The 26,364-nt window shown below is 35.7% G+C and overlaps 1 protein-coding gene across 1 annotated transcript; it reads left to right on the top strand.

Moving 5' to 3' along the window:
• Positions 1-291: 291 nt before the first annotated feature.
• On the top strand, positions 292-23,927 carry LOC120140310 (MADS-box protein FLOWERING LOCUS C-like). Its single transcript, XM_039155301.1, has 7 exons — positions 292-562; positions 17,227-17,305; positions 17,528-17,586; positions 17,681-17,780; positions 17,917-17,958; positions 23,663-23,704; positions 23,823-23,927. The coding sequence occupies exons 1-7, from the start codon at positions 516-518 to the stop codon at positions 23,925-23,927; spliced, it is 474 nt and encodes a 157-aa protein (XP_039011232.1). The 5' UTR covers positions 292-515.
• The last annotated feature ends 2,437 nt before the right edge of the window (positions 23,928-26,364 follow it).

Here is a 26,364-nt window from a genome sequence, read left to right as displayed (position 1 = left end):
ATCCAACCGTGGGTATGTGCCGGTGCAAGATCTTTGAGTCATAAAGATATTTGTGTAGGGAACACGCATTTTTTAACCCATATTTATTATAGTAACAAAAAAATGGAGCAAAGGCTTACAAAAGAAACCATATCAACGTCTGAGAATCATGAATCGTACAAAGAGCAACATGATCATCGCCGTACCATAGACCCCGAAATAGAACCTACAACATAGAAGATCCAGTTTTCAACCATATATACACCCATGTATCTTCTCCCCCCATGTATCAAACAACGGGGCCTTGTTCGTAGGTGGAACTAAGATACCATATTATATAAACCAGCATCTTCGGGTTTTCTTTTTTGTGTGTGCAGAAATTTTCAAGGGTTTGCAGAGACATGGCGAGAGGGAAGGTTGAGCTGAAGAAAATCGAAGACAAAAAGCGAAGACAGGTGACGTTTTCGAAGAGGAAAATGGGTTAATCAAGAAAGCTGGAGACCTTGCTGTTCTTGGGTGTTGATGTGGCTCTCATTATGTTTTCCTCTACAGGATTGCTTCACCAGTTTTGCACTGCTCAAAGGTTAATTCTCTTCGCTTTTCAATATCTTTGGATGAGATTTTGTTTGTTGTCAGTGAAAGACAAAAGGTTCGTTGGAGTCTATATTTCCATTTTTGCCAATTCTTGAGAAACCCAATTTTTTCTACTTTTAGTTAACCCAAAAGTAAAAGTCTCTTGCTAGGGATTTAAATAGCGGTTCTAATCTTATTTTTAATTATGTTATGTTTATCGTGATTAAGGATATAACGAATATTATTAAGGTAATCAGAGTTATCGTGATCACACAATAACAATATCGAACGACACTGTTATTGCTATATCACAGACACTATTACAAACGATGATTGCTATTTAAATTCCTGATTATTAATTACAGGCTTTAGATGCTATCCATCCATAATCATAACAGTCGGTTCCTCATCAAAATTTAGCTTTATTGATTTTTCTGATTTAAATGAATTGCGCAGCCTTAATATACGACTAAAAAAATGTGTTATCGGTATTGTTATTATTTAAATAACAAAATCGGTAAAAATTTACTAGAAACATTATTATTTTTACCGGTTTTGTTATTATTGGGCATTTTACTGGTTTTGTTAACAAAACCGGCAAAACGTTACCCGTTTTGTTATTTTTTCTACCGGTTTTATTATTATTAGGCATTTTACCGGAAATGTTAAAAAAACATTGATGTTTTAGGTAGAAATAATAATGTTTTAGGTAATTTTTTACTGATTTTATTATTTAAATAATAACAAAACCGGTAACACTTTTTTTTAATTGTATATTAAGGATGTCACACTGTACAACTTTCAAAAATTTCAGCTTTAGTGACTTTCCATTATCATAAATTAAATAATTATATTATCTCATCATAAGTCATAATCACTAAAAAAAGAGGTTCATCAAATATTATCATACTTTACAAGTTTGACAGTAACATGAAAGACATTTAAATTATATTAATGAATCGTCCAATGTCAAATTTCAGTCTCTACTTTGCGGAATAAATAATCATACCTTAAATATTCATTTAAAACTAAATAATGTTTAAGTCTTTATTAACATGTGTTAATTGAATATTAATTCAATTAGTATTGCTATTATTATAATATTTAAGAAAATATGGGTTTAAGTGCACATAAACATATATAACTATCTCCTGCCACATTATGAAAATAAGAAAGAATAGAAAAGAATTCGTCATAATAATTTAATTTACAAATATGACTGTTTATATACAGTTTTCACTCTAAGTAAACAATTAACTAATTTCTATCTCTCATGTGCCACTGAACTTACCCCACCTGTTACCTACGGCTTCAAAGAAACTCTCTTGCCAACATTACATAGGCACACCCTTTAGAAATATAGAACGCATCATGTATGGGATACCATCCTCTAAAACTAATGGATAATTAGAGAATAAGATTTTATTGGCTAGGTCACGTTTAGGTCTTCTTTGGAATTTGACATGATAATAACATACTCGTAATCGCAGCCCCTCTTAGCAGGAGTGTTCATGGTTTGTTAATTGTACCGTTTAGCCTAAACGTTCAGCTAATAATTATAATAATTATTAAATTTTGCTAGTCGTAACCTAATAATTAAGAAACGGTTAACTTCTAATAGTTAATTGTTATTAACAGCTTGGTTACATGTTAATATGTAGTTAATCTATTAAATTTTTTTTTTCAAACGCAACACAACATAAAAATTTCAAATTTTACAAAATTTATGATGATAGAAACATATGTATTTCTGAAAATCTTATTTATTTGTAGATGCATTTTATTTTTATAAATATATATATATATATATATATATATTACAAGGTATATTCGAGGGTTTTTTTGTAGTTTAAAATCATACGTACGTATTTATATTTTACATTTTAAAATTAAGTGTTTTTTATCTATGTTTAATTTAATATGCTCCAATATAAGATAAACATGGTAACTAAAAAAATATGGAGGAATCATTTTAATTTTAATTTTATTTCCAATTCAATTCTTTTAAAATATATAATTAATTAATTACAATTTATTAATGGTTAGCTGATGGTTAGCCATTTATAAAAATTCATAACCGTAATTGTATCACCCTTAGACCGATGCGAGTGACCCGATCTGATCAGAGGTGTCACGTTAGGGCCACCAGAGGGACCCACAGTAAAAGTCCAAAAAAAATTAAAATTTTTGTCAAAACGAGTAAAATCATAAAACAATTTATATTTAAAATACAAGTGCATAAAATCATTCATATATTACAAACAGAATTAAAATCATACAAGTTTTAGACTCGGTATAAAAATCAAATGTGACCTATATGCCCCCTAATTACACTTGTACCGTACTCTTCAACCCAAGCCAGAGGAACTCCCATTACAAATGTCGATAGGTGCACTGGATCAATTCTTTTAACCTGAAATTGTTAGTAAAAGAGTGAGCTTTGGGAAGATAAGTAATACATAACTACCAAGTGATGTTGAAGGACATGCAGATAAATAAGAAAGCATAAATTTTCCTTATTGATTCAAACGTCTACAGGTTTTCGTGAGGAGCTGAGGTTCTACTGAAATTTCTTCCAATAAAATACAGGAAGCATACAGTTCAGAGGAAAAGTTCAGAGGATCAGGTTCAAGAGATCAGAATAGGATGTCTAGTGTGTTCCCACGAAACCAGAATAAATAAAATATAAATAGTAATATTTTATTTTAGTAAAACAAATTTTTAAAACCATTATAATATCCTCTACCTGAATACTCCATACGTAGTCCCCCAAAACTGTATCAATAAGGGCTTACCCTAAGCACAAAGCAAATGAGCCACCCTAAGGGAGTACCTTGGGGCCTATGGGCCTACCCAAGGGTCACCTTAGGTTCGTAAAGAATTACCAGCTTGATCAGAGCTGAACCTCCGTACTCCAGACTCCTACCCATATAATATCCAGTAGAAATCAGATTTAACAGTACCCTATAATATCAAAATCGTATCTAGTAGAATATTGAAAAAAATGACTACGTAGTTAATTTAAATCACATGAATTCCCTCCACCCATACACCATATGCAGTTCCCCAGAACTGCATCCATAAGGACTTACCTAGGCCCAATGGACCTAGGAGCCAACCTAAGGGAATGCCTTGGATCCGTAAGAAATTACCAACTTGAGTGAAAACAGTATCTCAATAAAACAATTCACACAGTAAGTAGTGAATTCAATGGTCCATAAATCGGAAAAATCATATCTTTCAGTGAAAACAAGTAATCATATAACACATATCAGATAGCCATGGTACATAAACAGTCAACCCGTATATCAGTAAATTAATAAATCAATAATTCCAATAAATCACATTTCAAAATAGATAAAATAATCATATAGCAGTAGGGAACACACAAGAAGATTTAGTTATTTTCGGAGGTATTTGATCGTTATCAAGAAAGGAAACGTAGAATTTATGTAGATTAATCAGATTTCAAGTACGTTGTCCCTATATATAAAGGGTTCGATTACTAACGGATCTAATCATACATTTACGAATTGATACTTTAGTACCATTTAGGATTCAAGTGCATCAGGAAGGTATTCAGGAACCTTGCATCAGAATAATTTAAAATTCATATATAACTAGAGTAATTCCATTATTCTGGCAATCAGGGGCATTTTGGTGGTTTGGCGATAATTTATAATATTTAAGATTATATCGAATCATCAAACTTGAGTCAAGTTGCACTAATTAGATTCCAACACTGTGATATTTGCCAATCATTTGGGTCAAGATACTTCACAGATATTCCCTCCCCAGACTGATTGCACTAGTTGAACAAACTTCCTTTATAATCAACATCGAATAGATCTTCACAAGATGGATAAATATTTCAGTGGTGTTTACTTTATTTATTATTTGTAACAATATCCAGAAAGACCAACGTACTTGGGTCGTGATTCACCTTAAATAGCAATACAACACTTAAGTTTATGAGTGTTTGTAAAATTTACCAAGGACATCCACTTATTTTAAGCCGTTAGGTTAACAGGCCACTTCAACAATCAAGGTTGCTTCTGTCATCTTAGAGTTCAAGGTATTCTGGTTTTTTTAGGGTTTAGGATATTTTGGTCATTTGAACATTGGAGGTTATTTTAGTTTTTTCACAAATCGAGGATATTTTGGTAATTCTGATCAATCCAAACATATGTACTTTTCTGGTAATTTGGTCTTTTAGGGTTATTTTTTACTTTTAGGGGCAATCTTGGTCTTTTGCAGTGCAAGGGTATTTTTGTAATTTTACTCTATAGAGTTATTTTTGTCAATTTGATTTTAAAATAATACTTAATAATTTAACGATAATTTATCCTATTCAAGATTTATATTGATTTTCTCAATACTTTGTGTGAAATAAGGTTGAACAGATCTCAACACCGCAGTACTCACTAATCATTCGGACAAATATCCTTCAAAATATTCACTTCTCAATACTGATTACACTTGTTTGAATTAGTCACCATCATACCACCATTAGAACGAATCTTGAGAAGACGAACATGTATCCCAATGATATTATTTATTTCTATATTGCAATTGTATCCAGAGAGACCAATGAGCTTGGGTCGTGGTCCAAGACTTTTAGAGGCAGTTCAATGCTTAGGCTTAAGGTATTTTTAGGTTTATCCAAGGTCATTCACTTATTCCAAGTCGTTTCCACTATCAGAGGTAAATCATGTCATATTTGTATCCGAATGGCATTTTCGACATTTTAATCGAAGCAGTATAGGTTTAGAATAGTTAATATTTATTTATGCAGTATAGGTAGTAAAATATTACCTCGATTTATGAAGCACATCGATCGATCATTTGAACTCCATTCGATTGCCCTCAAACTTTAAGTCCATGACCCATAAAGTCTCATATACATAACAAACGGATTTACGCCAGAAATAAAACTTAATCGAAAAATCTAATTGACTCCAAAGATAAATCACTGAAAAATGGCTTACCGAGTTTGAATTTGGCAAAACGGACTTCGGATTCAGACTCAGAACGTCGAAAAACATAAAATATGACTTTTTGGAAAATTTGACTTTTTGGTCAAAGCCAAAGTCAACGGTCAGTCAAAGTCAACGAGTTAACTCAGCTCGACTCGGTTCGATCTAACTGGATAGGTTTGATCTGACTCAGGCCGGTTCAATCTGACTCGGTTAGATCCGAGTTGACTCAGACCGATCTATAAAAGGTTTCATGACCGGTGAACCATTCCCACAAGCACAGGCAGAGCGTGGTAGCGCGTGAGGTGACGAAAACGGAGGTTGATGATAGTCGATCACTCTCGAAGCATCCTCACAATGAAACAATTTCAAAACAAATCAATATCAGGCCAAGATCACAACGAAACTACCAGAAAAACACTCGAATATTTACCCCAACGGTGGATGAATAAAAACGATGACGGTAGGGAGCAACACTGGTTAGGTTTTACTTAGAATCACGTGAGGATGATGATGGTGAGGGCAGTATGGAGAACGGGTCGTCTGTTCGACCAGAAGAACTCAAAAATCGAACGACGGTTTTGTTTCCCGACGAGGCCTCGTAGTCCCTCCACGACGAACGACTAGGCTTCACTGCAATAGGATCACCGAGTTTTGATCATGACGGTCAGGACTCCCTATGGTGGTGGTCATGCTACTCACCGACGAGCGGTGGTAGAGATGAGTGATAATGACTCGAACGGTTTTTCTCACAATCCATTACAAACGGTGATCGATCTGGGTGGTTCGTAGATCGGGGTTAGGTCGTGGGTTGACGTCGGAGCTGCTGGTGGCAGCGATACACACCACCGCTGGTCGAAGGAGGTTGGGTGGAGAGGCGACGGTGGGGGTTGTCTAATTGGGAGAAAAAAATGGGTTTTGTGTTTTGGGATCACAAGTTCAAAAATGGGTTAACACCCAGTTATTAAAACTGAAATAATTTTTTTATTATTTCAACTCACCAACAGTAGCCTAGCCCGATATTTAGGTGCATGGCTGGCTATGTAGGAGGTCATGTTGTTCACTGACGAGCGGTGGTAGAGATGAGCGATGATCACTCTAAATGTAACCCCCTCAGACCGATGCAGGTAGCCCGATCCGATCTAGAGTGTCACATTAGGGTCACCGGAGCAATCCACCGTAAAAATAACGGAAATTTTAAAACTTGTCTTAAAACATGTCAAATCATAAAATGATTTATTATTATTCAGAAATAAAACAGGTTTTTCAAACTCAGATATAAAACAAAATACAATTACATGCCCCCTAATCACATGTATCATACTCTGCAAGCAACGCCAGAAGAACTCCCTTACTGATGTTGATAGCTATATTGGTACAATTCTTTTAACCTACAATGGTGAGTAATAGAGTGAGTTTCGGAAAGCTCAGTAATACAGAACTACCAGATAATGCTACATGACATACAGATAAACGGAAAGCCATATAATTCCTTATTGAATCAGACGTATACCCGTTGCGGAATAATCTGGGTTCCATCAGTAGTTCATCAAGTTGAAGCCAAGAAGATCACAGTTCATAGGAAACATTCAAAGTATGACATTTTTAGGAGATCGAATAGGATGTCTAGTGTGTTCCAATCAAAACCAGTGAAAAGCTATAAATCTTTTAAAACCATAGTTGAACCCCCAACCAAACTCCATTATACAGTTCCCCAGAACTGCATCCATAGGGCTTGCCCTCAGCATACAGCAAAAAGGGGAGCCAACCTAAGGATATACCTTGGATCTACCCAAGGACATCCTTAGATCCGTAGGGTTACCTTAAGCACACAGCTAAGGGAACCAACCTAAGGATATACCTTGGGGCCTACCCAAGATATCCTTAGATCCGTAGGGTTACCTTATGCACACAACAAAAGGAACCAACCTAAGGATATACCTTGGGACCTACCCAAGATATCCTTAGGTCCGTAGGGTTACCTTATGCACACAGCAAAGGGAACCAACCTAAGGATATACCTTGGGACCTATCCAAGATATCCTTAGGTCCGTAATGACTTACAGCCGAATCAGGGCAGTGCCTCCATACTCCAGATTCTTATCCATATAAAAATCCAGTAGAAATCAGTTTTATCCATAAATCGTAATATCTGGATTGTGATCCAGTAATATGTCATATCCGTGATTATGAAATAAATCGTATATCAAATTTCCACCTGTACACCATAAGTAGTCAAATGATTAACCCAAAGGAGTACTTTGGGCCTGAAAGCCTACCCAAAGATCCCCTTAGGTCCGTAAGAAATTTCCAGCTTGATCAGAGTTGTACCTTCAGTCTACCCATATAATATCCCAGTAAAATAGTTTGAGTATAACCAGTGAAACATAATACCATAATTCATAAACCAGTAGTTTCTGTGATTCCATGAATCAGAAACAATTTATATTTTCAATAAAACCATAATCATAAATCCCTTACCACTTTGCCATGGTTAATAAACCAGTAAATCAATACTTGTACTAAACTCATTTCAAAACATATAAAATTGTCATGTAATTCATTTGGAACACACTAGAGTATCCACGTATATTTTTCAGAGGCATTTATCGTTATCAATAAGGACAACATGAAACTCAAGCAATTTGATCGGATTCCAAGAACATGGTTCTATTGAGGTGAATTAATTACTAACCGATCTAGCTAGACATTTAAGGTTGATACTTTAGAATCCCATTATATTTTCGGGTGCATCAGGAAAGTGTTCCAGAATGCCCAGAGTGATTTAAGCTAATAAAGGAGAAATGAAGCTTCAAGACATTTACAATCCATGTTAATCGAACAATTCGAACTGAACAATCTCCCTGAACTAATGCATGTTGACTCGTCAATTTACTGCCTTTTCAGAGTATTTACTCTTTAATACCAAAAATTCTTGTCCATAAATCATCTTCATAATCATCGCTGAATGGATCTTCCAATAGTCTTTATTTCATTTCCATATTTCAACGATATCAGGAAATACATACGTACTTGATTCATGTTTTATGACCCATAAGGATAATTCATCATTTAAGTTCAACAGTGTTCCCAAACTCATCCAATCACCTATTTAATCCTCAGTCATTGAGGTTACTCATTTCGTTTATCAGTCAAGTCTATCCCAATTACTTCAGAGCTTTCCAGATAATCCATACATTTCTGAATTTCATATACATATTGTACTTCCGTTTAATTTAATTTGGTCTTTGTGGTTAATTTGTCTAACAAATATCCATTTCTTATTATCGAATGCAACCTAGAGTTCAGTTGAGCTGAGTACTTTCAAAATTATCATCGAACCACACTTGAGAAGACGAACACGCATTCAAGTAACATCTATACATTTCAGGTACTGACATATACACTAGCATTGATTGCTCGGCTTAATATGTGATCCATAATTTTTAAGAGCAGTACCACATCCATGTTTATTTGGATTCCTTAATTAATCCAACACTTCTACTAATTTTAGGTCATAAGGGTATTTTGGTCATTCTGGTGCTCAGTTTTATTCCATTCTTTTCAGAGCTCGAGGATATCCAATTATTCCTGAGCTTGGTAATATTCTTGAGCCTTTTTCATTACAGGGGTATTATGGTCATTTTACATATCTAGTGTATTTCAATCATTTTCTTCCATTCTGTCTTATTATTTAATTTCAACTTATCATTTATTCCAGACCTTTCAAATAATTCTGACAAAAGAGCACCCTCGATAATTTATTCTTAACTCGGAGATTTTCAGGTCAATTGTCTTCTCAGAAGTTACCAACAGGTTATCAGAAATTTTATGTACAAAGACAGGATCTTAACAATTAAATCTGTAATTCATTGAGTTAAGTACAAATCCTCAATGTACTTTCTCATTCAGGGTCAACTCGAGCTATTTTTACCTTTCAAGGGTATTTTCGTAATTTCTTAATCAGATGATTTCGGTATTAACTCTTAACGAGCATACTTATAATTTAGAGATCCTATGGTTAGTTGTTTCCTCGAACATTCTCTGATCTTGAAATGATTCTTTAACAGACTTCTAGTATCTTACATAAACCCTCTTAAGGTTAAAAATCGGTTATCCATAATTTCAAAGTAAAACTAACATTTCTTATGCACATCAATATATTTATCAGATCAATGTCTTTTCAGATTTATTAATCCACTTCTAGAGACAATTCTTGTCCTTTTTCAATATAAGGGTAATTTCGTAATTTTACCCTATCGGAGTATTCTCATAATTTCCCATCCAAGTACCTTTAACATTTAACCTTTGATGATATAAAATATAATTTGCAAATCCATGGTTGATTTCTTTATCACTAATCACAAACTTGTAATTTAATTCTAACAATCTTTCAATCTCTTATATTAGTCATTCGATCCATATTCATTTACCGAATTTCTACCACATTCATATCGAGTGTATAAATTAATCAACTCCACAAAAGTGACCAACATTATCTTATTCATGCAATTACCAATATCAACATGTTCCATAAAGCATAAAGAGGTAGTAAAGTATTACCTCGATTTTTGTGCAATATTAATCGACCATATAAATTCCATTCGAACGCCCTTGATTTTGAAATCATCTTCCAATAATTCCTCAGATACATATCAACATAAATTATATAAAAAAACAGAGCTTAATTGTGATAAACGGATCGAATCGGGTGATAAATCAGTGAAAAACAGCTTACCGAGTTCGAATTTGACGAAACGGACTTAGGATTCGGATTCAGAACGTCGAAAGCATAAAATATGACTTTTCGAAAATTTGGAATTTTCGGTCAAAATCAAAGTCAAAAGGTTTGACTGGCAATTTTGAGGCCTTCGGGTCCAAATTTTGAAAAACAAACTACGGAATCGGATTTGGAACGTCGAAAAACATTAGGATATGTATACTTGGTCAAAGTCAAAGGTCGTTTAATGCCCGGTCAAAGCCGATCAAAGTTCTGGTCAACTGTGGTCAACGCCGGTCAACGGTCAACAGTCGACCATTTTACACAGATATCACCCTAACATAAATTAATTACCAAATTAGCCATATTCTACAAATATTTACTAATCTAACACTTGAATTTTACACAAATAGCACCCAAACAGAAATTAATTACAAAATTAACACCCAGGCGATGCCCACTCTCGGCGGTGGCGTGTGCGGCGCGTGAACAGTAAGCCGGTGTCGATAAATTCCCGGAAAATTCCTAAAAATTATTTTAAGCGATTTTGAGGCACTTACAAAGCTCGGTTCATAATTTTGAACGACGGAGAGCTCGTTTCCGAAACGTCAGAAACTTTCACGGTCTCACCCCTACACGTGCCAGCGACGACGGAGAAACGGAGAACACCGGTGGACTCGGAACGATGCAAGGAACACGATGGTACGGGAGGTGTCGTAAACGGATGATCGGATCGTCGTGAACCGACGAAAAACCAATTGAAATCGAGTTATTACCGACGATACTTCCTACTAAAATTAACGACAAACGACGATGATTTACGACGAAAGATTTGAGGGGTTTTGTTCCTCGGTCGACAACGAACACGCTAGTGGTTTCGGTTCGTCGATAGGAGGTCAAACGGCGAGTAGATCGGAGTTGAAAAGAGAGTTGTTGGAGAGGGAAAAACTGAAAATTTTCTGCTGAGCTGCGCACGGGGTGAGTTTTATAATTCATCATATAAAAAATGGTTAAATTATGGGTTTAGTCACTGAACTTCCTGCACTTCTTAAAATGGTATGCCAACTTTATAATTTTACAATTTAATCCCCAATTTCTTCCAAAAATACTAATTAAATTCACCACTTTATAATTTCTTAAATATAGCCCCTAAATTAGGGTGTTACACGAACTGTTTTTCTCACAATCCATGCCAAACAGTGACCGATTTGGGTGGTTAATCGGTCAGGGTTGGGTCACGGGTTGTCGTCGGAGCTGCTGGTGGCGGTGATACACACCATCGCCGATCGGAGGAGGCTGAGTGGAGAGGCGACGATGGGGGTTGTTTAATTGGGAAGAAAAAAAATGGGTTTTAGGATCAGACGGGCACTGGGGGTTAAAAAATGGGTTAGCACCCAGTTATTAAAACTAAAATAATTTTTTTATTATTTCAACTCACCAACGGTTCAATTCTTTTTTTATTAAAACTAAAACATAACTCAAACAAGCATGTTAAACAACAATAACACAAAAAAAATCAAAACAACGTAATAACATGTTAAGCATCTAGAAATCAAAAGGATAACCAAATTCAAAGACAATACAACCAGGTTCTCAAAAAAAAACAAGCAAACACATAAAATATATTAAAACCCATAAAAATACATACAACAAAATCAAACAAAATAAGACTACATAAACTTTCATATCCAGCAAACCAAACATTGCAAAACAAAGTTCTCAAAAACAAAACTCTTACTAACATCAATGTTAAACAACATTGAGAGAAGCAATCAATCAAAATCTTCACAAAACTTTAAACATCTCCAATCTTCACACCAATTTTCGTAAGAGATTCGGCTATCACATTACTATGTCGAGGAGGAGAAAAAACAAATTGCACTTGATCCATGATCCATGATCTTAGTTTCAAATTTAAAACCCATGAAAGAGAAATCTTTGAGTCTGATTAGACCGCTAGATTAGTCATACCAAATCATCTTGATTTAATGAAGTCTTCTAAAGCCATTTTGATTATCGTCAGTTTTGTATGTTGAAGCCTAGTAATAACAATTGGCATTAAAAATAACATCTATACCTCACCTAAATTAGTATGTAGAATGACACATTCTACAACATCTATTTTCGCAGCCCTATCCATATTGTATTTGATACAATTAGAAATATGAGGATTTAATTAAAAGACTCATCTCTATCAACGATCTTTATGAGGTAAACACTAATCATGACTCCTTTACTAATTGCTTTCCTGTAAGAGTTTTGTGATCTAAATTTCATTTGATTAAATCTAAAAAGTTTACGGTGCAACTAGCTTGGTGAATAAACAAAATTAAGAGGAAATTGGGGATCTATGGTGGAAGCAGGGGTCATTGGTTGTAACCCATCACTAATTTTGTGATTGTTTCAACTATCATTATCTTTATATAGTGTAACAAATTAGTATCAAAGTGTATTTGATTTTGATTTGATCACGATAATGATATTTGTGAAGTATGAAAATTTTTTATTGGATCGCAACAAAAAATTTCTATTATGGTAGTGAAGACACGAGTGATTCTTACAAAAATGAATTTGAATGATGCTCTACTAAGGTGATAACATGTTATTGTCTTGGACACTCTAGGAGAAACAATGTAGGGATAAAAATAATATATCTCATATTATACATATATTGGATCAATTTTTACAGGACGTATTGAAGGAGAAGAGTGATATTGTGTAATGATTAAAGCTAGAGAAATTATTCATGAAGAAAACCCTAATTACTAAGTTGCATATGAAGTAGTAACCTTATTATCATCATTTGGAAAAATGTGAATTTTTAGAAGATCACTTAACTATTTTTAAACAAATTGTCTCAAATTTGGAGACTATTAAGGTTAAGTATGATCAAAAGGATTTAAGATTAATTATGTTTTGTTCATTGTTCTTTTTTTATTCTACCTTTAGAGATATTATCTTGTATAGTCATAATACTCTCAATATTGGTAAGGTATATGATTTTATCTACTCGTATGATAAGATGAAGCATATTGTGTTGGATTCGACTCTTAGGTATAAGGTCTTGTTATTTATGGAAGGACTAAAAAAATACTTGGTAGTGATACCAAGACTATGTAAAAATCTAGGAACACGGGGAAAATCGATTATTATTACAAGAAAAAAGCACATTGAGGTTGACTGTTACATACTGTAGAACATAAATCAAAGGGATGCTACAAATAACAATGAAAAAAAACTAGAGAAATCCAAGAAGTTGACATGGTGGAAATTAAGATGACAATGAACTTCTAGTTGCTTTTGGTGAAGGGTCTATAGCAAGCAAGGAGTAAATTTTTGTATCTAGTAGTAGTTTTCATGAACCTTAATTAGAAATGGTTTGTAACATTTAAAGTTATGTCTACAAGTGTTATTTGTTGGAAAATAATGTCTCTGGTAAGGCTACAAGTATTGACACAATCAAAATTAAAATGTTCAATGAGGTTGTTTGAAGACTTAGTAATATAGGGTATGTTCTTGATTTGAGAAGAAATATGATTTAGCTTAGCACTTTGGAGTTCAAAAGGTATAGATACTATAGTAAAGGTGGAGTTATAAATTTTGTGAGGGTTCTTTCATTTTGATGAAAAGACAGATAAAAATTATCATATTTTATGTTATACAAGGTTTAGTAGTTTTAGGCGATACAATCAACATTTTCTCCTCTGTGTCAAACAAAAATGTTACTCATGAAAGTGTCTTGACTAAATCAAGAAAAAGAAGATTTCATGTTGAACAAACAACCATGAATATAACAGTTCTAGAAACAAAAATAGTTTAATTTCATGGGCATAATAAATTTGAGAAATATAATAAAGTTCATTTTGTCACAAGGACTAATAACGTCAAGATAGAATTTGTACTTCACGTCATGTTTGAGATTTTTTTTGTTTTGAATTCCTTGTACTTTTAGAATTCTTGTCAAAGTATAGATTGTTAGAATTATTTGATCTAAATTCTATTTGATCCAGCTTAAAAAGTTCTCAGTGCAAATTGCTTGGTAAAGAAATAAAACTGAGGAAAATTTGGGGATTTTTCGTGGAAGTTAATGTCCTTAAGTTGTAGCCTATTGTTAATCTTGTGAGGAAGTAGGTTTGGCTTTGTTCGCTTCACCAGATTGGAGGACGCGAGGAAGGCTATCATTTGCGCTGATAGATCTAGGATTCATGGTAATAAAGTTAGAGTGTTCATGGCGAGATTTCAATCTCGTGAAGTTTTCTGGAGAAAGAAGTTATCGGGTTCAAATCCAGCTGAGGAAAAGAACAGAGTGATGGAAGATTTGCCTTCTGAGGCCCCCATTGTTGGTGTTGTCGACGAGGATAAGTTACTTACTCTTAAAGATTGCCTGGTAGGTAGGTGTAGAAAATTTATGAAAGTGAAAGAGTTGGCTGCTATTATGCACAAAGAAGGAATATTAGGTTCGAAAATTATGAGGTTAAGTGGGATTAGCTATTTTAATTATATTTGAAGATGAAGAGAGTAGGGATTATACTCTATATAATTAGTCTGGAGCGTTGAACATCTGCTTTAACAAAGTGGAAGTGTGGTCGGAGAATTTTCAGTGCAGTAGTCGCCGAGCATGGTTATCGTGCAGAGGTATTCCACCGTTTGTGTGGAGTCATTCCACATTCAGAAACATCGCAGGTAAATGGGGAGAACTTATCTCCATTGAGATGGGGAGAACTTATCTCCATTGAGGAAGGGACCTTAAATCCCGGCTCGTTTGATAGGGCTTTGTTTCAGATCATTACGAAATGCCAAGATCGAGTGGAAGATTCTTTCGATTTGATAGTCGGGGATAGGAGTTTTACTGTATTTGTTTCTGAGTTTGAACCTTGTTTCAATCCAGAGTCGGTTTGGGAAGATTCGTCTGTGATGAATTTGGCGTGTGCCTCTCCGTCTTCCACGTTGGGGGAGATCATGGATGTCTCGCCAATAATGACTCCCGAGATGGAAGTATGTGCTGGTATGACTTCTCAAGTATCCACAGAAATGGAGGTTGGGCTGGTAGAGGTTCGTGCTCTCCTTGATGGTTTGATTGCTGGGAGATGGAACGTCGATTTCAGTTGCGAAGAAAGCAGGTGTAAGTTCTCGCGACGAAGAGTTATGGACTTATGGTTCCCAGACAAGTCGTAATGGGGTAGATGCGCAGGCCTTTCTTGGTCAGAGGAATGGCGTTTCCAATGCTTTGGACGTATTTACAAGGTCGAAAGTGGGCTATGAGGTGGATTATTATGCTATTTTTAAAAGCATTTTGCATGAAGTGCTGCCTACTGTCGGGTATTTGAACATGGGCACTAACGAATTCATGGGGCGTCTCATTTCCCAAGCATTATTTTATGGGATTCATGCGCATGTTACTTTTCAGCAGACAAGTGGTGATGTTATCGCATTGGAGGAATCTAGTAGTACGCATATGGGCTCCTTGGTGGATTTACGAGATGTGTTGGAAGGCAAGGGGAATCTTGTGCCGTTTGTGCCTATAGATGGGCACTCGAATAAGGACATTGAAGATTGCATTGGGCGCTCGGGTTATGACGGAAATGTTGTTTTTCGTCTGCCCAAGGATAATGTGTTGTCCAATAGAATTAAAAGGAAGCAACAGAAATTTGGTTCTCTATTGGATATTTAGGACAACGTTCTTTTGAAAGCTGAGAGATATAGAAGAGATCGAGCATTGAAGAGATTCAATGTGCTGAAATCTGATCTAAATTCCTCCGAATTATCTGGAAGATCGCTATCTGATTCGGATTTAAAGAGAAGGTGGACTGCTTTTGTTTGTTAAGGAGGATTCTCTGCCTGATTCTGTCGGGCATTTTCACGGTTCTTGTCCTTTCTTCTACATTGGAACAGTTTCAGCAAATGTGGTTCTCCATGTCTCAGGGCTAGTCTCCGTTCATGATCTGGTTGCGGCTATTGTTGTGTTTGATGTGTTGTATTTCCTGATATGGTTTTGGGATTGTTATAGGGTGGGTGTATGGTTTGTGTGATGATTCAGCTTTGTGTGTGTGTTGATCCTTACCACCTCAAGGCATACTCTTTTTCCTCAATTTAAGATTAGGGAGGTTTTTTAATGAGGTCCTCGAGGTGATTTACTTTGTAATTGTTCTCAATACAAAGTACCCTTTTTCAAAAACTAAAAGTAGAAAACTTAGTTTGAATATGTTTCTCGAATCACAAGTTTCTTTTATAATTAAACAATTATTCCTATAAGTAGATATTATGTATTAGAGTTAGATGTTGGTTAATTATGCCTTGAAAGTTGTGCATAGTCATAATCTTCTTATATACTTGTTATTTTTCAACATTAGTGATTTTTTCCTCTTTTCGTGATTTTTTTTCTATTAAAGTTTTTCAAGTAAAATTTTGATATCCTCTTTTATTTTGATATCTTCTCGTAGTTATATATATATATATATTATATATATATATTAATATGGTATAAGTATAAAGTAGTATATGTTCAAAAATAACTTTCAACCATTTGATATTAAACACTCCAACCCTTGGCATTCGTGGTGCTCTAACTCGGAACCTCCAACATCCAGAAAATACGATCCTCAACATCCAGAACAAGCACAAACTCCTCAACAGTCGAATTCAATTGTTTCAAGATCCTGGTTTCCCTTTCCATCAAAGGCCTAAAAAAAATGTGCTCCATATAACATTTTTGAACCTTTGGATCATCACCAACGCATCAAAAACTCTCCATAATGCATTCTTCTCTGTGGTGAATTCCCACACCAAAAGTCTGATCGTCCGTTACCAATCGATCACTTGAAGGAATCACAATTCACAACCCATCCAATTTGAAACTACAAACTACAATCGGATATAAAATTATTCTACTAAGAACTCATAACAAGTTGACATTTCACATTAAATAACTACAAACTCTCCTCACAATGTAATTATTCGATGGTTGAATTTCTCTGTCAGCTTGAGGAAAATTCTCGACCGCTATGTACTTCATGTAGAGGGAGAAGCTGCTATTTGCAACATTGCCAATGAAGCAAAGGTTTGTCAAGATTTTTAATTTCTGCACTTTCCAAAGTTGCACAATAATTAATTATTGAAATTTGACCAAAAGTAGTGGCATATCATAAAAGATCTTGCTAACATGTATCCTAACAACACTTTAAGATTATCATCTTTCATATGTTAATATAACTCTTTATTAATTAACCTTTCTATTTCCATGTATTGTCTTTTGTTTGGCTTTCTGCATAATCAACAGAAGACTCATGATGAGTTGGTGGATATTCGGGAAGGTGGTAGCCTACTGGAAATGGTTGAAAGGTAAATCACTTTGGGTACATTTATGCTCGTTTTGACATTTGTGTATCACATTGGGAATGAATCATTTGTTTGGAATTTTAATCCTATTTTGTAGGAAACTAGAAGGTCAATTCATTGAATTCCTAAATATAACACAGCTCATACAACTCGAGAATCACTTGTATTCCTTATTAAGAGAAACCGGAAATCGGAAGGTTATTGGTTCTCAGTTCTTCTCTTTTCCCCCCGTTTGTTTCCCTTTATAATGATGGCTATATATAGTATAAATTTTTTTTTGAAGATAATCTTTCACCTTGATGATATGGATTAAGAATGGTATATGCATTGCAGACACGGGTAGTGATGGACAATGTCGCAGCAATGAAAGAGAAGGTATAATTTTTCTTTAATTTTCATTCCATTTTGCAGGTGCTATGGTTATCTAACTATAGTGGAATAGACAACTACAATGATAATAATATATATTGTGGTTGAAACACTATAAATACAAGATGGTTTCTCAACCGAGGTTCGAACTGGAAAAAAAAACTGCCAAAAAATGATTACCTGACATTGTATTTGTGGCTTTGTGCTCCAAAAACACCCCCAAAATGCTGAAACAGTCCAAATATTCCCACTATTATTAGTAGCATATTGTGAAGAGCGATTGCATTAGTTAGTAGCAACTAGCAAATAAGGTCCCTTACATGGAAGTATTTCCCCAAAGAAATGATGCCCTTGTATTTCTGGGTTTTCAGCTGCAATATCAGCATCTTCCTCTTGGTTGTTAGAAAACCATGTTGCTACCTTTTCTCCTCTATTATATAGGAACCCATATAGGTGTTGGAAATAAAACACTCACACAAACAACTTTTATTGAAACTCAAACAAATATTACAAGAGTACTCTTACTCAAAAACAAGAACTACAACTCACTCTTATAAGACTTTGCTTCTTCACTCACTTAGAAGCTCTTAATTTTTCTTGATGCTTAAAACTAAAATGGGAAGAAGTATTTATACTACTCAAGAACAATCCTACACCACACAAATAAACTAATTTAAACCATTACAAATTCAACAAATATCTAACTCTCACCTAACTAAATTGATGTAAGCAATGACATCATTAATTAAATGATGTAAGCAATGACATCTTTAATTAAATGATGTAAGTAATGACATCAATTTAGTTTGGGTTTGGGTTTAGGCTCCCATAATGGATCAAGTTTATGATCCAACACCCTCCCTTAAACTTGATCTCGTGACCCCTAGTAGGTTCCTTAATCTTAAGAAGTCTTCGCTGGTCAGTGGCTTGGTAAAAATATCAGCAACTTGATCTTGTGACTTCACGTATTCAACTTCCACATCTTTTCTTGCAACACACTCCCTTATATAGTGGTAGCGAATATCAATGTGCTTGCTTCGATCATGGAATACTGGATTCTTCGCTAAGGCAATGGCTGACTTGTTGTCGACACAAACCTTGGTAGGCTCTTCTTGTATCAAACCAATCTCCTTAAATAGATTTCTAAGCCAAATTGCATGACAAACACATGAGGTAGCAGCAATATGTTCCGCTTCACAAGTGGACAATGTGACAATCGGTTATTTCTTTGACATCCATGTGAATGCAATATCTCCCATGAAAAATACGAATCCAGTAGTGCTCCTTCGATTATCTATGTCTCCACCCCAATCACTGTCGCTATATCCAACAAGCTTGTAATCATTAGAAACTGAATAGAACAATCCAAAGTCAATTGTACCTTTCAGATAGCGAAGAATTCTCTTTGCGGCTTTAAAATGGGTGGTTGTTGGGGATTCCATGTAGTGACTAACCAATCCAACTGCGTGAAGAATATCGGGTCTCGTGCAAGTTAGATAGCGTATACTTCCTACCAAACTTTTGAAGAATGTTGGATCTACACTTTCGCCTTCTTCATGTTTGGTCATCTTGATCCCGTATTCTGCTGGTGTGCTTATTGGCTTACAGTTCTCCATCTTGAACTTCTTCAGTATCTCCTTTGCATAGCTTTCCTGTGAAATGAAAATTCCATCATTTTGTTGCTTAACTTCAATGCCAAGGTAGTACGCCATGAGCCCCATGTCTGTCATCTCGAATTCTTTCATCATCACATCCTTGAATTCATTAAACATGCTTGGGTTGCTTTCAGTGAAGATCAAATCGTCCACGTAGAGGCACACGATCAAAATATCTTCATCTTTGATCTTGATATATAGAGCATGCTCGTAGGGACATTTGTTGAAGCCATTCTCTTGGAAGTACTTGTCGATTCGGCTATTCCATGCCCTTGGTGCTTATTTTAGCCCGTAAAGAGCCTTCTTCAACTTCAACACCTTGTCTTCATGCCCTTTGACTTCATAGCCTGATGGTTGCTGAATGTAAAGTTCCTCTTCAAGAACTCCATTTAGGAAGTTGGACTTTACATCCATCTGTTGTATCTTCCACTTGTTTTGAGCTGCCAAAGAAATGATTAGTCTGATAGTCTCCAATCGAGCAACAGGAGAAAATACCTCATCATAGTCAATTTCAGCCTTTTGACTATAGCCTTTAGCAACTAGCCTCGCCTTGTGCCTTTCAATCTCTCCTTTGGCGTTTTGCTTTGTTTTGTATACCCATTTGACACCTATCGCCTTATGTCCCTTGGGAAGTGAGGTAAGTTCCCATGTGTCATTCTTCTCGATGGCCTTGATTTCTTCGTTCATCGCATATCTCCATTTCTTTTCTTGTACCGCTTCTTGAAAGCTCACTGGTTCACAATCGGTAAACAAACAAAATAATGTAAGATTATCTTGTCGTTCAGTTACCTCATAGAGATCTCTAAGGCTTCTTGTGCGTTGCATAACTCTTTCACTTTGACTCCCACTTGACGATGATGAAGGTGATGAGTCTCCTTGAGTGGTTGATGTTGGTGAAGTGGGTGGAGTTGCAAGCTCTTGTTGAGATTCATCTAGTTTTCCCTCATTGTCTGCTCATCTTCTTCAAACTGAGGAAAGAAATTGAAGTCATCTGTATGAGAGTTAAAATCTCATTCTCCTTCTTCGTTGAAGACAACATCTCGACTAATCACAAACTTCTTATTGTCTGGATTGTACAACTTGTAGCCCTTCGAATTAGCATCATAGCCGATGAAGATAAAACTCTCGCTTTTATCATCAAGCTTTGTTCTTCTCTCGTCTGGTACGTGAACATGGGCTATACTTCCAAAGGTTCTCAAGTGAGAAATTCCAGGCTTTCTTCCACTCCATGCTTCTTGCGGTGTCTTTCCCCATACACTTCTTGTTGGAGATCGGTTTGTCAAGTAGATTGCACACGCTACTGCCTCCGCCCAAAATTCCTTGGGTAGTTTCTTGCTTTTGAGCATGCTTCGTGCCATGTCGAGGATTGTTCTGTTCTTTCTTTCTGCCACACCATTTGCTGGGGGGATCTAGGAACTGTCATTGGTCGACGAATTCCATTTGCTTCACAGAACTCTTGAAACTCCCTGGAAGTAAATTCTCCACCTCGATCGGATCTCATGGCTTTGATCTTTCTACCGCTTTCTCTCTCCACTGTTGCTTTGAACTTCTTGAAGACTTCAAAAACTTCTGATTTCTGTTTCAAGAAATATACCCAGGTTTTTCTTGAAAAATCATCAATGAAGAGAAGAAAATAGTTATTGTTACCGAGAGAGCTTGGCTTGATCGTCCACACACATCGGTATGGATGAGCTCAAGTGGCTTCTTAGCTCTTGTCTCTGACTCCTTTGGAAAGCTTTTCCTGAATTGTTTCCCGACTAGACACCCTTCACAGAGCTGGTCAGGATGGTTGATGTGAGGTAGTCCTTTCACCATCTCCTTCTTAGATATAGCTCTAGACCTCCAAAATTGAGATGCCCAAATCGAAGATGCCAAAGCCATGATGCATCTTTGTAGCAAGCTTTCAGGCACTTTGCAACATCATTTTGTATGTTGATCAAGAACATTCTATTCTTTGACATCGGCACTTTAGCAATGAAGTTATTCTTATCATCTTTTATAGAAAGATTATAATTATTCATATGAATATCATAACCTTTCTCTACCAGTTGCCCTAAACTTAAAATGTTACTTTTCATATTGGGCACATAGTAGACATTTGAAATAAATTGATGTCTCCTATCTTTCAAACGGATAAGAATGTTACCTCTCCCTTTCACTGCTATTGTGGAATCATCTCCAAACGAAACATTTCCGCTTACTGACTCGTCTAGCTCCACAAACATGTCTTTCCTTCCACACATGTGATTGCTTGCACCACTGTCAAGATACCAGGAATTTGCTTGGCCACCATCAGTTTCCTTTCGTGCTAGAAGAAGAGTTTCTTTGCCATCTGTCTTTTCCTCCACGTAATTGGCCTTCTCCTCAATTTTGTTGTTGGGAGCTCTACATTCTGAAGCATAATGCCCAAATTTTTGACAATTATAACATCGAATTTGAGATTTGTCATACTTTGAGTTTGGATTAATTCTTCCACGGCCTCGTGTTGAGCTTTCTCCTTTCTCATAGTTGTTGTTGGAATTGTTATTATTGTAATTCCAGCCTCGTCCACGACCTCGACTTCCACCTCGTCCATGGCCTCTACCTCTGCCTTGGCCACGTTGGTTTCTATCATTGCGTTGGCTCTCATGCATATCCTTGAGTTGCAGCTTGAGGAGTTGCTCAGTAAACTCATGCTTCTTTTTATGCTTCTCTTCGTATGCTTGCAATGATCCTTGGAGCTGCTCGATCTTTATTTCTTCCAAGTCTTTAGTTTCTTCAATCGTCACGACGATGTGTTCAAATTTGGGATCCAACGAACAAAAGTATCTTCTATATTATCCTCACATCTTCTAACTTTTCACCATTTCTTTTTAATTGATTAGAAACAGCTTTGAGAAATAATCTGAAATAGACTCAGATGCTTTCATGTGTAAGGATTCGAATTCACCTCTTAATGTTTGGAGACGAACCTTCTTCACTTGCTCGGATCCTTTGTAAGAGGTTTGCAGCTTCTCCCATGCTTCCTTGCTAGAGCTTGCACTTGAAATCTTTTCAAAACCATCATCATCTAATGCTTGGTAGATGAGGTAGAGAGCCTTCTTGTCTCTCTTTCTTGAATCCTTCAAAGTTGTCTTTTGATCTGGTGTAAGAGTAACAAAAACATCATCATCCATAAATCTCGTTATAGCCTTTCTCTATGATATCCCACACATCTTGTGATCCAAGAAGTGCCTTCATTTTGATACTCCAATTGTCGTAGTTGTTGTTGTTAAGTGTCGGAACTTGGAATGGTGCCATACCATTTGCCATATCTCTCAATATAATGAGATTTTGTAAAATCCGATTGCACGAATGAATCCGGAACGCCGAAAAAACCTTGTGAGGGACTTGGACAACTCGGTCAAGGGCTCCAACTCGGCTAACTCGGCTCAACTCGGTGAGTCAACTCGATTTTCTGGCAGCAGTCTTCCGGCGTTGCGTGGCGGTGCGTCAGAACTCAGATTGAGAAAATTCTGGCGGCGTCGGATTCCTCTCGTCGAGACCTTCGATCTTTCCAACTCGCTCTGATGTCACTTTGTTGGAAATAAAACACTCACACAAACAACTTTTATTGAAACTCAAACAAATATTACAAGAGTACTCTTACTCAAAAACAAGAACTACAACTCACTCTTATAAGACTTTGCTCCTTCACTCACTTAGAAGCTCTTAATTTTTCTTGATGCTTAAAACTAAAATGGGAAGATGTATTTATACTACTCAAGAATAATCCTACACCACACAAATAAACTAATTTAAACCATTACAAATTCAACAAATATCTAACTTTCACCTAACTAAATTGATGTAAGCAATGATATCATTAATTAAATGATGTAAGCAATGACATCTTTAATTAAATGATGTAAGTAATGACATCAATTTAGTTTGGGTTTGGGTTTAGGCTCCCATAATGGATCAAGTTTATGATCCAACAATAGGGAGTCTGCATTTTGGAATTAAATATAGCTTGGGGGAAAGATGGACAGTTTGTGAAGATTCTTAATCTAGGTTTTCTGTTGTGCTTTTAACAGGAGAAACAAGTTAGGCAAGAAAACGATGCGATGGAAAAGAAGGTAACTAAGCAATAACAAAGGGAGTACTGAGATTTGACAAAGACTAATATCTCTATCAATCTGTCATTTTGACAATACTGTTTCAATGAAGTTGGTGCTGTTTTTGTTAAAACTCCAGATTGCAGCGAGAATGGACGCAGAAGATGGAGAAAGAGTGAACCAGGGTTCTCATTATAATAGTCCTCAAGCCTCTCTCTGGAATGGCTTGCTTCATTTGTTCTAGCTGTGGAATTATTAAAATAAGCATCTTTTACCGACAGTTGTCTTTTTAGTGTTTGAGGGTCTGTTTGGCGTTACTGATGTTTGGTCGTTCTTTGGTTTGGTCGTCATTTTCCGCTTTGTTGGTGTCGTTCCACTTGCATGTTTGACTGAGCTTTGGAGATCGTCACAAATGATGTTTGGTTCATCCTTCTTTGGTTTTGGCTTCATGAAATCCTCAATTGGTTTTTGCAGATTTCATGAAGCTAAAACACAGTTTCTTCATATCAGAAGCCAGGAAATTTGGATTGCAAATCTTTTCTGGTTTATGCGCCTGTGTTGACATTTTACTGTAATTTTCCTGACATTTTCTGAGGGCAGTTCTATTGGGTTTTGAACCCAAAGTGTTGTCATTTTTTTAGAGGATCCATAGTGTTGTCATTTAATTGGTCAAAGTTGGTCCCTTTTACTACTTGATCAGTGAGCATAATTTTAAATGATCAAAGGAAGAAGAAACTATGTAAAATATGTATGATCAAAAGAGTAAATCAGCATACATCTTTGATATTTTATCTGGAAACCTACCCTGAAGAGACGTGAATGTCAATAGCTATGACAAAGATGGTGACTAAGCCAAAGAATATTATGGTGTGAACGAAAATGGAGATGGGGCTAGTCTCAAAGTTGGCAAATCCCACTGCTCTTTTGTTTCCGGGAAGCTGACACAGCAAGCCTGGCGTACACAGCAAGAACAGCACAACCGCCACCACAACTGGCCCCCAATCACCGGACATTTCCTCTCTTTCCTTTTCTTTTGGGGATGGGTTGAGATATGCACCAACGTTTTATATCCAAATTTTTGCACAACAGACAGGTGGAGTGAGACAGAGAAGCAGAAGACCAACAGAAGGTTCATAACCGGAATAGGGACCTTGGGTTCCACGCCGTTTTGATTTGACTACCTAATTTGGCATCATATCATTCTTCGCTCTGTTTTGAAAATCGGATCGGACCAATCGGTTTAACCTGGAATCGTTGTTTAATTCGGTTCAATCTAAATCGGTTGAATCGATATTAGTAAACCGGTCAGAACCGTTGAACCGTTTGAACCGGACCGACTAAAAATTAAAAAAAAATCGGAAAAAATCGAGAAAACCCGGGATTTTTGTTCTTTTTTAAAAAAAATTAAACCAAACAACGTCGTTTGTTAAACGAGCCAAGTCGAACTTGAGTATTGTTGAGCTCGACTTGAACTTGAAAACTTTAAAAGTAAGTTCAACTCAACTCAAATTCACAAGTTAAAAATTATCAAGTTCAACCCAAACTCGAAATATAATATTGAAACTTGAACTCAAAAGACTTGAACTCAAAAAAAAATTAGAAGCTCGATTGAAGCCTAAAATTCGAGCTTGATTAAAGTGAAAGAATAGTTCACTCAATGCTCACCAAAAGGCTCTATGATTTTGAATGTCAAATTACCTCTATTATTTATAGAAGTTAGTTGTGATGTGCTTCTATGTTTCTTAGCAATGTGAGATTGTTTTGTTCTCATATTTTTATTCTTTAGACTTTTGGGATGCTCTTCTATGTTTCTTAGCCATATGAGATTGTTAAAAAAAATTAAACCAAACAATATCATTTTGTTATGATTTTTTTAACCCCAAATTTATTTTTTAATTATAGTTATATAATTATATTTATTATTTAATATGTTTTACTTTAAATATTATGTTGTAGTTAATTTGAATCATTTTGTTTCACTTGATTTTATGGTTTTTAACTTATATATGTTATGACTTGCTTTGAATATGATTTGTGATATAAAAAAATTATTTTTTATTAAATATTTTTTAGTATTTTTATTAATTTTTTAAATAATTATGACGTCGTCCGGTTCTTTCGACCGGTCGGACTGGTTCGACCGGTTGAACCAGTGAACCGGTAGCATGACCGGTTCGCTAACTGATCAGGTTCTAAAAACCATGATTCTTCGGCCGGCTGCTACTAGAGAAAAACTTAAAATTATATATTTTTTAAAAAATAAAAAAATTTCGAAAATCTTAAAAACCTCTCCCAAATATTGAAAACTCTAAATCTAATCCATATACTCACGCTCGCTGTCACCTTTGTCGTTGGTCGATACTTCAATCAACTATGATGCCTCCACCAACAATCAGTCACCATAACAACAGTCGACAAACCCTAAATCACAACAAACCTAAATCATGACTCTACAACGACCATCACTACTCCACAGTAAGGATGATGCTATTAGACTACGAAGATGACAAAGGCGATGACAAAGGCGGCACCAACGATCGTGATCGTGATCGTGAAGGAAAGGAGGTAAGGTTAGGGGTTTAAAATTTTGAAGGATTTAAGATCTTTTTGTAATTTTTGAGAAATTAGAGTTTTTTAAAATATAATGATGTTTTTAAAATTTTTAAATATAAAATTTTCAA

Source organism: Hibiscus syriacus, unplaced genomic scaffold, assembly GCF_006381635.1.
Source record: "Hibiscus syriacus cultivar Baekdansim isolate YM2019G1 unplaced genomic scaffold, ASM638163v2 tig00110783_pilon, whole genome shotgun sequence".
Taxonomy (NCBI): Eukaryota; Viridiplantae; Streptophyta; class Magnoliopsida; order Malvales; family Malvaceae; genus Hibiscus; species Hibiscus syriacus.
Note: the sequence above shows the minus strand (reverse complement) of the source record. Positions and strands in the feature narration are given on the sequence as shown.